This window comes from Zootoca vivipara, chromosome 3, assembly GCF_963506605.1.
Source record: "Zootoca vivipara chromosome 3, rZooViv1.1, whole genome shotgun sequence".
NCBI lineage: Eukaryota > Metazoa > Chordata > Lepidosauria > Squamata > Lacertidae > Zootoca > Zootoca vivipara.
The window spans coordinates 52140921-52159940 of NC_083278.1; the positions used below are offsets into that span (position 1 = coordinate 52140921).

At 41.5% G+C, this 19020-nt stretch overlaps 1 protein-coding gene across 1 annotated transcript in view; it reads left to right on the forward strand.

Moving 5' to 3' along the window:
* SLC35F1 (solute carrier family 35 member F1) overlaps positions 1 to 19020 on the forward strand; it is a 184413-nt gene that overhangs the window by 140646 nt on the left and 24747 nt on the right. Inside the window, exon 3 of the mRNA XM_035110675.2 lies at positions 3993 to 4120. Coding sequence (XP_034966566.1) covers positions 3993 to 4120 — 128 coding nt within the window. The remainder of the gene's footprint in view (positions 1 to 3992; positions 4121 to 19020) is intronic.

Sequence of the window (19020 nt, forward strand, 5' to 3'; positions counted from 1 at the left end):
TATTAAAATGTGTGTGATTTGGGACATAGCACTTTCGGAAAAACTGAAGCAAAAACTTTGTGTAGACAGAGGGAAAAATAAGAGAGAGAGAGAGAGAGAGACTTTTATGGTGGGCTGTTGGCCGTTCAACCAGCACATGATCAAAGACTCTACAGGGCAAACAATACCTTCCACATTCTGTAATATACATTTGTGCTAACATCTTCCTCTATATTGACACCAGCAACTTTCAGACTCTGTCCATTTCAGTGCTTATATGAATGTTAGTAATATTATTTAGATCTGAACTATGCCTTCAGGTTGGGTAAAAGGGGGTATGGGGGTGTTCAGTTTTTCAGTTTTTATTTCTTTACAATACAGTATGTAAGAATTAAGTTAATAAATGAAATGTTGAAAGGAGGGAGGGACTGACCTTCCCAAAATATTTGTGGGGGAAACTTAATTGAATTTTCATAGCATTAGAATAATATGTCTTGGGCCACTGACATTGCGGTTTTCACGAAGATCTATTCTTGGAGCTGTTGGCAGATGCTTATAAGTACTTATGTAATGAAATTGTGTTTAGGGTTTGAACATGGAGGGGAGAGAGGAGGCGATCACTTGGAGTATGGTGTGTTAAGGCAAGGAGGGGAGGGTTGTGAAGAGAACTTTGATGGCCAACTGGGGTAGGTGAGGATTTTGATGGTTGACAGCTGGGTGAGAGGTTATCTGGGTGGGAGTACATTTAGGAGATTACTTTAACTAATTGCATTCATCCCAGAATTCATTTTTTTTAGTTAATTTAGTTCCCATTGTTCCTCAGATAAATACTCTCGTCCGTGGTTAGCCCTTAGTTTATCAGTGAAACCCATGATTAACAGATTTGAATACATGCTTTGATACCTGTACCTACCTGTTGGCACAATAAGTCTGTTAACACTTAACTTTCTGCTATTACTGGTATATCCAACAATGTACACTTATTCTAAGTCTGCTGAAAAGGAAGCTGTGATTGACAACAGTGATCTGAACAAGCTACCTGAACCTTTCACGCCCACACGCAAAAAAAAGTCCTATACGTTTATGAGATATAATAGTTTTCAGTAAGTAACCTGGAGCCTCCTGGTGTTTTTGACCACACTTTCCAGCCACAGCCAGCATGGCAAAGGCTGCAAATCACCTGTTTCTCAGTTCTATGTGTTCCTGAATGCAAGACCAAGGACACAAATTCATGTACTGTGGCACCATATGCTACATACATTTTAATATTGCCTCTGCTTTTCATTATTCAGTCAGGATCTTAAAGTTAATAGTATGTTAGGGATGAAATATTACTTAGTTAGCAAGCATGATCCAGCCACTTACATAAAGGTGAAACTCGGAAAATTAGAATATCGTCAAAAAGTGCATTTATTTCAGTAATGCAACTTATTTTCTTTTTCTTTTAATTTTTACAAATGCTTTCTTTTGGAAATTCCACAGTAATAAAACAAATAGTTACAATAATACAAAAATGAACATCGCTATTACATTTATATAATAATAAATTTTTATTTATACCCCTCCCCAGTCAAAGCCGGACTCAGGGCGGCTGACACAGTAAAATTACATTCATTAATTACATTCCATTTATAACTGACCTGCCTAACGACAAATAATTACAATTACAACAAATAAAGGCTTGACATATCTTGCTTTGCATGTCATGCATCTATCTCATATATTGGTTTCACCTTTTAAGTTCCGATACTGAAATAAATGCACTTTTTGACAATATTTTAATTTTCCGAGTTTCACCTGTAGTTCCATTGGAGGTTCCTTTGTTTAGTGTTGTTGGCACTGTAAGCAACCCATGTACATCACCTGACTTAGATGCTGCTGCTTGTGACTATGCTCGCTTTTATAGTAAAGGGATAATTTCTATCTCATAAAAAAGGCTAATTAGAAAGCAAGGATCAGCTTTGGGCAGGCTTTGAGAACTGTTCAAAATCCCGCGGCGTTCTGTGACAACCCATACATGCCACTGGCTCTCGTACACTCCATTGAAATCCTAACTACAAGCCTGCCTCAGTTGATTCACCATGGCCAATGTTTTAAGAGGCAATGTTTCATAGTATTGTTAATCTTCCCTAAGTATTCTCCACCCACTCACTCACTTGAGCTTTTAAAATGAATCTGTCCATTTCCCTTGCTTTGTTTTTCAGTACTGCAACAGTGTTTTATATATAGTCACTTTGGTCTGGCAAATCTGGAGAGAAGGTTTTTAAAGTACCTGCAGGTTATGTATCACCTTTAATAGGCTAAATCAGGCATCCCCAAACTTCGGCCCTCCAGATGTTTTGGACTACAATTCCCATCTTCCCCGACCACTGGTCCTGTTACCTAGGGATCATGGGAGTTGTAGGCCAAAACATCTGGAGGGCCACAGTTTGGGGATGCCTGGGCTAAATCCCCAAATGCTTCTGGGAAGTACATCCCTTAATTATAATCAAGAAGCAAATCCAGGTGAAGGTTCCTTGCCTGTGAGCACTGTGAAGTCCTATGAATGCTTTTTTTGGAAGTAAACCTCATTGAACGCAGTAAAACCGGTTGCCAGATTAACCATACCTAAGCAGAGTATATCATTGATGATTTAGCTGAGATTCCTGCATTGCAAGGGTTTAGACTACCGGTAGATGACCCCCTGGGTCACTACCAACTCTACAATTCTATGATTCTGCTATTCTTCTCAAATCTACAGAAAATCAAGTGTATTGTATATTTCAAATATAACATGCTATACAAGAAAAGAATGCTTTTATGCTCATTGGTCTTTTAGAGAATAAAGGTTAATGGAATTATATGACAATATAGCAAAACAGGCTGGTTCATTCCAGCGCCTTTATTTTTAAAGAAATATCAGTTGAATCATTTGGAAAGATTACTCTGGACATAGTACTTAATGTAAGCATTGTTGCAGCTCCCACTGCTTCTTTTCTTCATTTTGGGAGGAGGAAACAGTGCCTGTTTTTAATTTTGCAATCTCATTGTAGTACGTAGAACAGGACATAATTAGAATGCAACCTTTACACTTCTAATTGGAAACATTCTGATTCTATTAACTATTGAGAAGGCGGGTGATATTTGCTAATGAATAAATTGCCATTTGAATCACACAATTGGTTTAGGCAATCTGTAAATTGTGAAAGGCCAGTGAAATATGCTCCAGCTTCCTTTTAGTGCTTGCACAATATTTCCACCAGTTACTCTGCAAGGCTAGATGTTGTTCCAGTAGTGGAGAAGAGGAATTTTATCCTGAATGTTCAAGTTGGTTTAACAATCTCCATCTGCAGCAATAGCATATTGTCCATACTGTAACCCTCATGAAATCCTGCTAGATCAGAGGAACAAGGAGGGAGCTTGATACCCAAACTCTGGCTGCATGTTCATTTTCTTTTGTATCAGACATAGTAATAATCCCTGGCCTAGCGTTAAGACAATTTAACCTCTAGGAAACTGTAAATTTAATAAGTTGTCCTTGTTGTACTGGCAGTCTTCACAAAGTGGAAATCAGGGATTGTGTGATTGATAGGATTCCTCTGCAAGGACATTGAAGAACAATTCTAGCTTTGCACAAAATTGATTCTTGGAAGCAGAGTTACCAGTTATGCAAGAAGAAGGGAGGAAATCCACCTCATTGTGTGTATGTGACCCTCCTGAACGAGTCCAGTGTGTTTGACTTGATATTGTACAGATGTTATCCTAGCCACAAGATTAACAGGAGGTGAAGGGGCAAGTGAAAAGGCAACTGAGATACTTTTTATTTATTTTTAGCTTAGCCTCAGTGGCTCTCAGTAAGGAATATTTAATTTACTTGTATGTAAATGAGCAGGAGCTTCTTCGACCTTCCCCGGTCATTAGTAATCCTATGTAGCACCTTCTGCAGCAGTTCCGTATGAAACCCAGTGGATTATTGCCATGGCTATAAATCTAATCCTTTTAAAACTCTTTTCCCCCTCCCTGTCCCAATGCAGGAGAAGAAAACTTGCTGGCAATCTTGAAACGAAGATGGTGGAAGTACATGATCCTGGGGATAATAGATATAGAAGCAAATTACCTGGTAGTTAAAGCTTATCAGTATACCACTTTTACTAGTGTACAGGTAAGATCTTCAATCATTGCTACTTTTCTTGCATTCTCTTACGCTTCTTCTCAGGCTTCCCTCCACCCAGTTGGTCAATGTGTGGAAAGGAGCAAGGATGTGCCCACTAGACCTATTATGACTCTGCTTGGGGTCACCATTCCTGCTCCTTCACACATTGGGCAGAAATGGGCACTACATGCATGTGATGGGGAACATGGTTGCGCAAGAGGTCCTGACTGTGCATACAAGCTCTATGTATGTAAAGCTGAAAGCACATTCTCACCTAGTCTGTAGTTGAAGATGGGACTGGGAACCCCACATAGAGATTGGAGGAGGGCCAGTAGCTGCAATCATGCTCCCCTCAACGCATTCATTGAACACATGGAGGGGAGCATGAGATATCAGTTGTAGGTGGTAGTCCGCTTCTACCCAAATCCATGTGAATTAGGGGATGTGACACTGAAGTCACAGTTTTGCAGAACATCATGTTGTGTCAAGAGGCCTGAGATTCTTAGAAATAAGAACCAGGGCTCAGACTGTGCTTATTAGTTGGTTTATTTATGAATTGCTTCCTTGCTTACAGTTGTATGCAGACTGGTGTTCTTCCATCCATAATTTCTCCTTTTCCCTGCCTGCCTACTGCAAGTCCTGGTTTGGACTAGTCCAGGCATGTCAAACCTGCAGCCCTCCAGATGTTTTGGACTACAATTCCCATCTTCCCCAACCACTGGTCCTGCTAGCTAGGGATCATGGGAGTTGTAGGCCAAAACATCTGGAGGGCCGCAGGTTTGACATGCCTGGACTAGTCTATCCCTAGCCCAGAGCTGTCTGGTATGGATCATGGAATTGATATTCCAAAAACATTACATATCATTCTGGAAAACAAAGCCATCGTGTACATGGCAGTCACTGGGAAGTCACGTGGCAAGAAGTTGGGTGGGGAGATTTGCTACCTTCCTACAAGCAAGTGAGGTAGTAGAGAACAGTAAGGTTAGCTAGATAGAAGAACTGCATAAAACTGCACAAGAGTTACAGAGCTTTTTCATTTGATTCTTTCAGTTGTATCAAATAATGCCTTCCTTCCCTTCTTTAAGAAGACCTTCAAATGCTGAAACCCCACAGCTTCATCTCCAGCAGAAAGGTCACTGAAACTGCCCCTTTTGTCTGGTGTATTTAGCCGAGCCTGATTCACACAAGAACTGGGCCAGTTGAGTTGCCACAGGAACCCTCTGAAACAGCTGTTTGTGTGGAGGAACTCCTTCAAAGGATTTCATCCATGTCAGTATGGACTCTTGGGAGAGGTTGCAATCTGATGAACTGCAGGCAAAATGGCTTCATGTCTACAGCTTCTTAGGCAGGGCAGTGCCTACAGAATTGCATCAGAACTGACAGGCGATGTTAGGTCCTTGCGTCAGTAAACCCAGGCAGGGCCTTGCAGCAAAAGGAATATACATGAATCTCTGGAATGTGTGGGAGGGCGACCAAGGTTTCGTTTTGGCTTTAACACAGAAACTGCCCCTATCACCTTATATGATGACCTCAGTTAGGAGACAGACATGGGCATTGTGCTCCTTGAGCTCTCAGCTGCTTTCAATACCATCAACCACTGCAACCTCCTGGTGAGGCTATCCAAGTTGGGGATGGGTGACACTGCTTTGCAGTGGTTCCAGTCCTACTTGTATGGTCATCTTCAGCAGGTGATGCTTGTGGAGTGTTTTTTGGCATCATAGGGCCTTCAATTGGGGGGGGGGTCCTTCGGGGTTCAGGTCTATCACCATATTGTTTCATATCTATATGAAGCCACTGAGTGGGAGTCATCTGGAGTTTTAGAGTGTGTTGTCAGCAGTATGCTGATGACACACCACTCTATTTCTCCTTTTACATCTGCATGTGTGGCAGTGAATGTGCTGGACAGGTGTCTTGTCTCCTAATGGACTGGATGAGAGACATTCAACTGAAACCTAACCCAGATAACATACAGGCACTGTTAGTGGGTAGTTCCCTAGGCCAGATGGATGGGAGAATGCCTGCTCTTGAGGGGGGTACACTCCTTCTTAAGGAGCAAGTGCATAGCTTGGGAGTGTTACTGGATCCATTACTACCACTTGTGGCCTCGGTGGAATGGAGTGCCTTCTGTTAGCTTCAGCTGGTGGCCCATTTATGTCCCTGAATGGACAGGAATAGCCTAACTTCTGTGGCCTGTGCTCTGGTAACCTCCAGGTTAGTGCAATGCATTATTTGTGGGGCTGCCTCTAAAGACAGTTTGGAAGCTTCATCTGGAACAAAATATGAAACATTTGCTTGTGTGGGGACAGCAATATATAGCCCACCAGAGAAAATGTCCCTGTTTGTGTGAACTGTTTTCAGTTAGTATGGCACCTGTGACTATGAAGGGAGTAAGTTCATTGCAATGGATCTGTATTTAGCTGATGGCAATGCAATTTCAACAAATGAGAAATCTCATTTACAATACTTTAATGTTAAGTAGTCTATGAACCATTTCAGCAGATAATCTGCTTGCCGCGTTTATCCTTTTTCACATGAAGTGCTTGCTCCGTGATGCAAAACCTTGTATGCAAATGTACTAAGCTTGTGGTGCTTTCAAGAAAGAAATATTAGGCAGCTCTCTGCAAACCCCTACACTTAATTATCAAAATACTCTTTAGTGGTATTTGATGCATTATCTTGTTTATAATTTAAAATAGTTCTAAGCCTCTTTTGAAGATGTGTTGCAAGATAGTACATTTCCTTTGGTGAGCTACCTTTATCAGTGCCAGCTGGAAGACTTCTGCTTGTAGATCTTTCCTGGAGGGAGCATAAAAAAGGAGAGCGGCTTTTGTCTAGGAAATATTTCCCACATGACATTTTTGATTATGCACTTAGGGTGTACCTTAAACTGTGAATTTTGTGTACCTTAAACTGTGAATATGTGTCTGTCAAATTTTGAATTTGACAGACACATATACATTTATACTTAGATTATACTTAAATAAACCTAGATAAATCTCTGCAAAATGGACCTAACTTCCATAGTTTTATACCAATTGACAGTCTGCACACATGCCTACATGATTTCCCTCTTTTGTCTTAAAAGAGAAAATTCACTAAACTGCCCACCCCTGCCTCCTATTTGTTCAGTATGTTTTGACACTACACTTAGAAAACAGTTGCAACCAAATTTTGTGATGCTTGGCTTTTGAAGCAACATCCCACTGTAAAAAGGTGAAATTCATCTTCATTGTCTCTGGCTCTTTTCTCCACTGACATGTGGCCCCTAGAAGGTTTCCCAGAAGGGAATGCAGCTCTCAAGCTGAAAGAGGTTTCCCACCCCTAGTTTCTCACCTCAATGAAGAGGAGGCCTAGGTAACTTAGGACACCCTGAAAGTCCTGTGAAATGTCAAATTTCAGGAACAATTGACCAGTCCAGTAGTCTGTTTGGGACTGGAAAACATCATGTGCTACTTATTGGCACAAGACGCCTGCCTAAGCTATACATTCTTGGAATGACTCCTGGATATTTATTGGAACAGAATGAAAAAATTTCTAAATTAGAGTATCTTGCTCAATTAACCTGCATTGCATATGGACAGAATGTCCTCTGTTATTTAATTAGTGCATCCCCTCTACACTCATTTTCTTGTCTGCATAAAAACCTTGCTGCTGTTTTGGAGGTCCCTGTATGATACTATTTAACAAATTTATCCCAGCAGTTGGTGTGTCCCTTGTGTAGGTCCACACAAAGTTCAATAAATGTTTGAGCAAGAAGTCTTAAGTACATGCAGAATTCTTGCTTCTCAGTTGCACAGATGAGGCTCACCCCGCACCCTCCACAAGAAATCAAATGCTGGATTTCTTTTGGTTATCTGTCAGTTAAGCCTTCCTGCAGATGAAATATTTTCCGGGCTTTCAGTTCCTGGTACCGCATTGAGAAGGTGCCAGCATTCTACATCATTTTATGTTATAGGTTTTCTCTTTAAAATGTCATGTATTATACATCGACTTTTCTAGCTGGGTTTTCTTTCCCATTGTGCTGGAATAGCATTATGGCCCACGTTCTGCCATTGGCACTTGTAATAAGCAGTGATTTAGTCTCTGGATTGATTTTTGAATGGCAGCTTTTGCAGAGAGAAGGTGCGGGGGGTTTTCTCCTCCAAGTGATGACTTGAAATAGCCTCGCAATGCAAGCCTAGTCTCTGGACAAGCCTCAGTAATTAATTCCTTTACATATTTATGTGCTCCATGCAGCTACTTGCAGGAACAAAATGTTAACATATGTTTTGGCATTTTTTTTCTACTCTACTACCAAATATGTCAGCTCAGTTTTGCCTTATCAGCCTTTAAAATGCCATACCTGCACTTGGCATTCTAATCCTGGCCAGTAACACCTTAGAGACCAACTAAGTTTGTCATTGGTATGAGCTTTCGTGTGCATGCACACTTCTTCAGATATGAAAGCTCATACCAATGGCAAACTTAATTGGTCTCTAAGGTGCTACTGGAAGGAATTTTTTCTTTTGACAACGGCAGGCCATCACGTCTACCTACCTGTAACTAATCCCGGCCAGATCTCTATCTTTGTGTGTAAGTAGGTGTGTGTGGTGTGTGCATGCATGCATGCATGCGCATGATTTATATCCTGCTTTTCCTCCAGGGAGTTCAAGACAGCATAACTAGTCTGTCCCAATTTTTACCTCATATCAACCCAGGGCTTTTTTTCAACTGGAACTCAGTTCCGGCACCTCTCAGGTGGGTGCCATTGCCATTTTAAGAGAACAAAGGAGGAGTTCATAGTGATTTCTGGCACCTCTTTTTCTAGAAAAATAGCACTGCATCAACCCTGTGAAGTAGATTAGGCAGAGAGAGAGAGAGAGAGAGAGAGAGAGAGAGAGAGAGAGAGAGAGAGAGAGAGAGAGAATGAATGAGAATGACTGGCTCAAGGCCATTATTTACAAATCCAAATGTGAGTCTATAAATACTTTTGAGTGAGTACAAATTACATAGATGAGTGCCCACATTATTAGCCCACTCATATGGCCTGACAGCTGCTTTCTCCATAGTGTGATCTCACGTATCTGTCATCTGGATGTGAAGGAAGTGACCACATGGGTGGAGCTAGTCACATGGCTCAGTCCCAGGTCATTGACAGGGCCGGCTCTAGGGGTAGGCTGGGTGGCACAGGGCACCGTTAGCAGGGGGGCACTGCGTGGCAAAGCCGCGTGGAAACCACCAGCCGTTGGAAGAAACCTGCCTAAGACGGCCCTGGTCATTGAGACCCTTCTCCATGGCTGGGTCCCTCCTGAGTGAGGATAGGTTAAAACAAACAAACAACCCATTTGTGATCAGTAAAAAAGCAACCCACCATGTGATCATATGGTTGCAACACAAAGCCAGTAGTCATGGGGAAAGCAATTCAAACACTCCTCAAATGGTTTGTGAACTCATATTATGGGTACTGCATCTGAATGATCTGCTTGCCATGTTTGTTTTATGTTGTCCTTGCAGCTCTAAAACTGTTTCATGTGATTTCAGAGCAAGAATGCAAAGTCTACCGGTATCACTCCAACCATGTGAAAATCTAAAGAGGCATATTTATTTATTTGATGTCAATTGCTTCCCATAAGTATCTTGGAAGAGATTTCACAGTTAAAACATGAACAATAAAAATAATTTCATATGTAAAACCAATTCTATATATAAAAACAATATACACTTACGGTATACACAAAAGCAGACAGGGATTGGATATTATGAGTAGTTACAGGAATATGTGATTTCAGTTGTACCTAATGCAAATATGATTATCTGCTTGCTACTATGTCTATTGACAAAATAATTCTTTCAGCATAGCTTAAATTGCAATTCAGATAGCTCATCGGCTTTCTATTTCATGGTGGGTCAGGCTATTGTGCATCCATCCCATGCTCTGTAATTGTGAAATGTCTGAACAATGAAGATTACAGCATCCCTAGTGATAGCATTTGCATCAGACAACAACCCACACACAGGTACTAGCATGTTATCAAGTAGTTCTTTCTCTGCATTCTTTACCCACGTTCCCTCTTTGGCAAAAACATATTGGCACCTTCACTCATTATTTCTGAAATCGGAAATATGAGCATATGTCTGTCGATGAAGTTTGTGTGTGATGTCATCCACAAAAAGCAAAACAATATGTTTGCCACTTAGAAGAGAAAAATAAATATGACTGATGCAGTGCTCCCTTCTTCCATAGCACTTGCCATTTTCACAGTGGGAGTTCTTATGTATTTATGCATTTATTTATATCTGATAGGATTCAGTCTCGCAGAGTGAAGATGATCGCTCGTGGATGCATTTAGGAAAAAAATGTTGCAGAGCATTTTGGATATTCTTGGCCTCCGAAGGTGTAATTTCAAACAAGAGCTCTGATTGGAAACTGTTGTGGGTTTCTGAGCCCTGTTTTGTAGTGAATGCCTGGAGTCAGAGAGAGAATAGACAGTTCTGAGATCTGTCACATTAGACAAGAAGACCAGAGGGGAAATTGCCAATTAGAAGAGGTGAGGGTAGCATGGATGATAAATCCCTCTCCGGACGAAATCTTAATCCTTCTTGCAACTGCTGCTACTGTACCTCAGGGCCAGTCACTGACAAGTGGCAGCTGTGGGGGGCCAGGGGGGGTGAGAGCTTCACACAGTTTGCTTGCGGCCAGCACTAATGAGCTGCCCAAATGTGGCGACAGAAGATAGTAATTGGAGTGGGGGCAAATCAATGGCAGAGAAGCAGCTCAGCTGTTTCTTGTATAATTCCAGCTGGAGTTTGCTGACCAGCACTTTGCTTCGATAGTGGAAGAAACCAACTCATTCCCCACAGTGTGTCCTATTGATCCCAAAGCTGTTTCCCCCACCCACAAAAGGCTGCCAATGTATAAATACACGCTCCATGCATTTTGCAGTGTACATTTTAGTTATTCATTTTTTAGATTTCTATTCCACCTTTCCTCCAAGGAGCGCAAATCCCCACACTCCCCTTTTATTGCTCTTTCGCCCTGTGGGCCGAACTGTATCTCTGCCCCATGCTTTCTGTATGCTTTTCTTTCTCCCTACTGTTCCACCTAGGCCTGTATGTATTTGTCTGCTCCCTTTTCTCCGTGCTGCATGCAAAAAGGGGAAAAACGGGTTTGGAGTTTGATCATTAATTGGGGCCGTTGTTTGTAACATCCTTGCAATAGTTGAATTTTGCTAAACCCAGTGATCCCTGGCTGTAAACTAGAACTGTCCTCTTCTAGGATGTCCTTTGACTGTTGTGAATGCTTAGTTCCCTAACAGCACAATGCACAAGTGTTGTTGGTTTGACTTGCCCTCTAGGCTGTGGTTGGGATCACCCACTCTTACCATGTGCAGTTCTGTTCTGAATGCATTTGTAATAGTTCCAGTCTTCTGTTTGCATCTCACTTGTAGTTTGCCTTGTGCGAGAAATCAGGTCCTGTCTCCTGAGCCTATCCAGTAATGCGCCTCCTTTTGTCTGTGAGAGGATAGAGGGCATATAAAATAATCTGAGATAATGCTGGGAACAATCTTGGTCATGGACGTACGTTTTATGAATTGCTTTGAACCAGGGAGCCAAAGGCACTTAAGTCTCTGTGTGAATTCTGCTGAGCTTATGGAGCCTATAGAATGAGATGGTGGTGAGACTTTTTACTAGGAATGGGTTGATTGCATCCAGTTTCAGTCTCTCTTGCACTCAATCATAGATCTGTTCCATGCCATCCTGTGGCATGACATTGCTTCCCATTCCATCCTCTGATGCATTCACCGGTGAAATTTGTATTTCATACGCATTGCATACATTTTATATATATATATATATATATATATATATATATATATATATATATATATATATATATATATATATGTCACATTTTTGTACAGTGAAAATGCATTGCAAAATCATAATCCAGTTGGGTGCTTCATTCCCATATACAGGCAAGTTCAAGAGCATCAGATCTGGTTGGCCTGCTGTGGAAAGGAGACCTTACAAATTCCTACTTTATTGCTCCCATCCCTACCTATTGCTAACTTGTCTGACAAGGAGGTAGCACTGTCCGTAGAGATGGGGTAGGAAATCATTTTAGTTCACGTTCAAATCTGCACTTCCCCACCACAAAGAGAAACCCAAAACAAAGCCATCTTTCAAAATTCACGCTTATCCAAATTTTGTGATGCAGTTATCCAGTGTCTATAAAAATGCATTTACTAAGGGGAAAGTAGGCATAAAAATCAATATATTTGTGAAACTACAATGCATAAGAAGAAATTGCTTGCAAAAATGTGCAATACACAATTTTGTATGTAAAACTGCATACAATAATGTGTTAATTTATACTGCAAATTGCCCTGTGATCCTCGGAAGAAGGGCAGCATATAAATTTGATAAAATAAATAAATTGCAGAAATGTGGAGAACTGAATATAAGATTGGGGTGGGGGTGGGGGGTGAGAAACTTGAGGGAACCGAAATTGACAGATTTGCCCATCCCTGTTGGAGGCTTTAAGATGCTGACTGCACTGACCCCTTGTGGTGGGGAGGAAGATGGCAGTATAAATAATTAAAACGAGTGTGGGTGGGTCTTCTAGAAGAGTGTTTCTCAACCTTTTTTGGGCCACGGCACACTTGTTCCATGAAAAAAATCACGAGGCACACCAACTCTGTGCCGCCCTATATTGACTAATTATGACTGTAAGAAACACTTGCCAATTGGCGGACTCCCGGTTTCCGCCGCGACCGGGACAGGCACGCTCCGCGGAGGCTCCGCGTAAGAGCGTTTGTTGGTGAGATTGAGGGGCAACGCAGGGGCTGAGCGACCCCAGAAAAGCCTCAGGGGGTGACCCTGAGGGGAAAGTTCCAGCGGCGTCGGACGGGGACCTCGGTATTCTACGTCGCTTTGACGAAAGAGCGGAGGACTCCAGACGCAGGAACAAGAACATCTCCCAACAAGAAGCCCGGCAAGCTGAAACGGAGAGCAGCGGCAAAGCTTCCGACACGGAAAACCCCGAATCTTCCTTAATTGTTTGGCTAGCATGAGGAGGACTTTAGCGAAAAGACTAGCCAAGCAAAGAACAAAGAGGACACAAACGGGGGAAAGAAGATTAAAAAATCGGAAATTGAACTTGCGGTAAGAGAACTCGCAGCACAGGAAAACCCAAGGCACGGGGAGAAAGAAAAGAGAACGCTTTGTGTGTTTTTTATCTGCTGTAACTAACTCCTCCACCCTCCCCCACCACCCCAACCCGCGCTAAAGGGAAACTGTAGCGGACAATACTAACAGTAGCGGACAATATTAAGAGAGTCCCGGGACTGGGGGACAAAGTATCAAGCCTAGACTTAACTCTGGCGGAGGAGGGCAGAAAGCAAAAGGGGAGGTTTAAACAAAGACATTCAGATATATAAAAAGGACAAGAACAGCGACACCCGGTAACAAGAGAAAAGAATACACACTCCAGATAAGAAAACAAAGCGGCGGGTCAGTGCTGCCTATTGGAAATCGCCCTTCTCGTCTCCGCACCTTCGCGGCACACCAGCCAACGTCTCGCGGCACGCTAGTGTGCCGCGGAACAGCAGTTGAGAAACGCTGTTCTAGAAACTCATAGGGGAAGAGTGCAGAAAGGAAGGTGTTATTTTGCTCCACATGCTCTCTGTCCCCTTTCTCTCCCTCCACCCCTCATCATAGGAGTGTATTCTGGGCTTGCAGGATGAATCATACAGCCATCTTAATCAACTGTTTCCCACTCTCCATGTCTGCATGGCAAATGGTATTATGATAGTAATAATAAATAACAGAATAGCAGGGCTCTGCAATTCTGCTGTACATGACAAGTGGTCCATCAGTGTCCGGAAAATGGGATTAAACCTCAGCCTTCTCCCCAATCATGGAGCTGGGGAGAAGGCAGGGGTAATTTTTTTTGTTTGTGCTGCACTTGGGAGGTACTCAGAACAGATAATACCCCTGTCCTTCAGAGGAGTGAGAAACAATTTCCAAGCAACCACAAACATTTGGCAGTGGCTTATGACAGCCAAAATTTATGGATCCTTATTTATAAGGATCTTGTGGGGTTAGGGCAGGCATAGAGACACACCCTTTGTAAATTCAATAACTGACTGCCCCCCAATCCATGTTAATAATCCTAAATCTGAACATGTGGGACCCAGCATTTACTTATGGGGAAGTGGCACACATTTTAGCAGACTCCCTTTATTCCCATATTAACATTCCCAAGTTGGAAATCCACTTAATCAACTCCAGAGTTCAAATCCAAGCCTTTTCTTAATGTTTCAAGAAAAAGCAGCATGAGAGAAAGCGGAATTGCATCAAAATCAAAATGAACAGTCATTTCCAAGTAGTTCTAGATGGATATTAGCTCTTTTCAGGCATTCAGACAATATGTTGTGAGATGGGGCTCTAGAGCAAGCATGCTAGCTCCACTCCCCATTGTCATTCTTGTCACCTCCCCAAGTTGGAGGGTGGCTGTCAGAAGTGGAGAGCCTCCTGTGCTCAAGCAGATGTGCATTGAAGATTTCCCAGCTTTCTAAAACATGAACAGAGCCTCAGTGAGTACAGGGTAACAAATGGTTGCTCTCCCATTTCTGGAGAATGATGGGAATGATGATGAGGGCTGAGCTAGCACACTCATTCTTGCATCCGTTCCTGCATGTTTACTGAACTCGGCATTAGACCACCTGAAGAAGGCTACTGTCTGTAAAGAGTATTCAGTAATTTAACAGACAGATTATATTTAGCTGATGTTCATCCAGGATGAGACTCAGCTTGAAGGAGAGCAGTAGCAGTTTCCCAAGCAAATTAAAATAAAGGCATGCTCAAACTCTTAATTTTTATACTGTGTTCCAAGGACCAACAATGGGTACGGGGAGGAAGTGATCAGCTGGGAAACATTATGGGGTGTATCAGGATGGCAATACTTATCATGTCTCAGGGAAGTGGCTTTGTGAAATGTGAAGCTGAGAAGATAATCTCTTTTTAGTATGTTTGGGACATGCCTTCCTCACTCTTCTATGATAAGTAGGGAGCTTCTGGGTAAAGATTGGGTTTTTTTTAAAGGGACAGAAGTGTTGAGGGTTTTGGTGTTCATCACAAGTGTTGTCAGTGGACAGGGCCCAGGAAACTTTCCTTCCCTCCTATTTCCCCAAACTGTCAGAAGCTTAATTCTAAAGGTCCTGATAGCATTGATCTGCTCTTGGGTGGGCAATGAGACTCCTGTTCCCCCCCCCCCCGGTCCACATCTCACTGCACATTATAGGACTATTATGCATAGAAGCTAGATATGTGCCTTCCTTCCTCCCTCCCCACTCTGTTTCTTACAATTAATACCGGTAGCTGATCTGGACAAAGGAAATGGTCACTTGCATGGGGTTGCAATGGTCAGCCAGATTGCTGTATAACAGCTTGGCTCTGTTAAGTAACCAGACATGAACACTATTAATAAGATAAAAAGCAGCCACAAGGCCTTTGGAATAGCTTTATACGCAGCATTATGCACAGACCTAATCAATACAATAGCAGCTCTATTGCTTTAAATGAGCTGTTTCTTAATGGCTAGACAGAACAGCCATTCCACTATGTAAAACAATCATATCACCCTTGTTTTAATCGTATTAAATTTAGCTATTGAAGAGAAGGACTGTATTAGACAGGACAGGCAGTGACATATGGTGGAAAGAGCTTAATATAATTTGCCGGTTCTCTTTCTCCATAATGGTTAATTGAATAGCAAATAGACCTGACCAGCCTTTTATTTTTGCATAGCTAGGGTGCGTTCACAACTTCCACATCTTACTGACATTAATGGGGAAATATTCCATTAAATTTCATGCTTACAGATTGCACTTTATATATATATATATATATATATATATATATATATATATATATATATATATAAGTATTTCTTTGCCAAAAAAATGCATCAAAAGAGGTGAACAAATGAACAAGTATTTCTTGCTACCCCTGGAGAGAATAAATAGAAAAACAATGTTTCTATAAATGCTTAGATATGTGTGTTGAATTATGTTAATGGACATGTTGTGTCTTATACCCTGTTGTTAAGTTACACATTAAAAACAAGCAGCAGTATTTAATGTAAAATTATATTTTTAAAAAATCAACTATGGGGAATTTGCAAGTGGTTTGGTATTGCCTCTGTATCTTAGATTTATACCCTAATATTTTGTGGTGGGGAGGTTATTAGGAAAGAATCCAAGCGGCTGTCATTTACTGGAGCAAACCTATAAAATAGGAGTCATCAATGAAGTGCCCCTGAGCACCAGAGTGGCCACCAGCACCTCTATGGCACCCACAAACAGTCTCCGTAAATGTCAGTAAATGTTAAATATTTGATACAAATAATCCTGTAAGATGAACACAAGATGTTTATAAGGAGTACCCCCTCTCTCACACACACAGCCGAAGACAAAACTTCTATGTTATACCACGAGCTTACTTGAGATCAATATATTTTTCTTCTCTTCGGTTCACATGTAATAATGCAGTGTTGTTCGTGCAGCGTTTATATACTTGTTTATATCTCTTGGGGCTCTGGGAAGAGAAGCTGGACGTTTCTTTTAAATATGAAATTGCCGTACCTCTAAACTGAAAACATAATTTGCGTGGACAGGCGGAGTCCCCCTAACCGTACCTCTAAACTGAAAACATAATTTCCCATGTAATGTCACCATTCCAGAAAAATGTCAGTTTGCTTATTGTGCTTATTGTGCTTTATATGCTCGGTTTTGTAACTTTAAAGGCTTTTAAAAAAACAAGTTGTACAAATGTAAGATAGTTACTACGCTGTGCCTATTACTGTAGTATTATTCTGATAACTTTTTTCTCATATGTTAAGAAATGCCCTGTGAGGGACACTTGAGGCTATTTTTGTTTGTAGCCTAAGTGTGCCTTTTTAAATCAATGCTCTTATTTTAAATGCAGAAGCTGCTTCCAGCCCAGAGCTCCTCCATTAATAATTCTCTTCTCCCCTGTGTTTCTGGGGCATGCCAGAGCCCTCACATCGTAGGCATATCCTGTGCCATTTTTCTTATTCATAATGGTGCTTCCATTCACTCCACTGTGGTTCCAGCTATACTTTTATTCTGTCAAAAACTGACACTGTTTCATGCAGTCTGATGGCATAGGGCTCAAGTGTGAGGGGAAAGAGCTGGCTTTGCTCTGCTATAAATTATTTCTCCCTCCCCATAGAAATGAAAATTCCAGATTTATCTCTGAGAATTTTAACCCGAGCTTCTCTTAGATAAGCACTGGTATATGTTCTGTTTTGCTGAGCAAATGTATTAATACCATTGTTATAATAATTATTGGAATAGGTTTACCCAACTAAGTTTCATTTAGTGTAGACTCATGGAAATTAATGGAGCTAAGTTAGTTGTGCTTGTTAATTTCAATGGATTTACTACTGAGTAGGACTAACATTGGACACAACCTTATGGATGTTGGATTTTTAATGCTCAAACACATCACAAGCTTATTTCAGTTATTTTTTTTACAACCATTGAATATAATAGGCAGCATTATTTTCCCCATCTTAAAGGCAAAGGCCTGAGAGACAGTTTGCTGATGATCAGTTGGTTAAAAATTGAATTGGACACTACCCAGCTCATAGTTCCTGGTCTTAACCACTGGGCTTTTTAAACTCTTAGCTTTTACTCATGGAAATCTCTAGTGTTAGGAAAAGAGTTCTGACTGAAACAGTTTTTAACATAGCTACTGAAGGGGGGAAACAGTTGCCAAACACACAGAGAGAGCCTATCTCCTGTTGACATCTCTACTGTGTTTCTCCAAAAATAAGACACCATCTTATATTTATTTTTCCTCAAAAAAAACCACGGTGGCTTATTTTCAGGGGATGTCCTTTTTTTATTAAGTATGGTACAGTTTAACCTACAAGGTTAAACTGCCTATCACTATGGCTTATTTTCGGGGTATGGCTTATTTTCGGAGAAACACAGTAACTATGGTCCATATTCTACAGTGTTGGATCCAAAGCTCTCTTTTTTAGGTCTGCTAAGTCACTGCTAGATGACCTGTTATCCCACAGTGTCCAGTACATTTCCTCATCATTTTCCGTACCACAAAAGTCCACATTTTTAGAACCAGGTTTGTTGGGCAAGAGCAACAATCTGCTCTACACCCACCCACCCAACCACTCACACACACCACTTTCTAAGGCCCAGACTGTGAACACAGGAAGACCACTTGCTAGAGTTATAATGTTGAAGGCTTGGTGTTGAGGAAGGAAACAAGAAATATTTTTTTTCCTGCTTATCCAGCCTTTTGTCCAGTTAACTTGGTGTGCATCTATAGAATCATAGAACTGTAGAGTTGGAAGGGACTAGGAGTCATTTAGTCCAACCCCCTGCAATGCAGGAATCACAGCTAGAGAATTCCTGACAGATAGTCATCCAATCTCAGTTTAGGAACCTCCAGTGAAGGAGATTCCACCACCAGCTCTTACTGTCAGAACAGTTATTCCTACAGTTCAGTCAGAATCTCTTTTCTTGGAATTTTATCTGTGGCTTATATCCAACAGCACACTAGCAGCATTCCACTCTCACCACAGGACTTCAGTTTCCTCTCCTCCCCGACTTGTTTGCCACAATCTGCACCAGATGACCTCCCAACTCTCCAGAGCCGATTCTGAGAGTACCTGGAAGGGGTGGCTGGAAGGGACAGGAGAGGGAAAGGAATTTATGTTGTGCACGCCATAGTGTGTTGCATGAACAGAGCTGCAGAATTGGATACAGCTGCTTGTGTGTGTATATGTAAGTGTATGTGTGGAGAGAGAAAGAGATAAACTGAGCAGGGGGTGAATACATTCAAGATAGCGTCTTTCATGGTAACGCTCCACTTGCTGG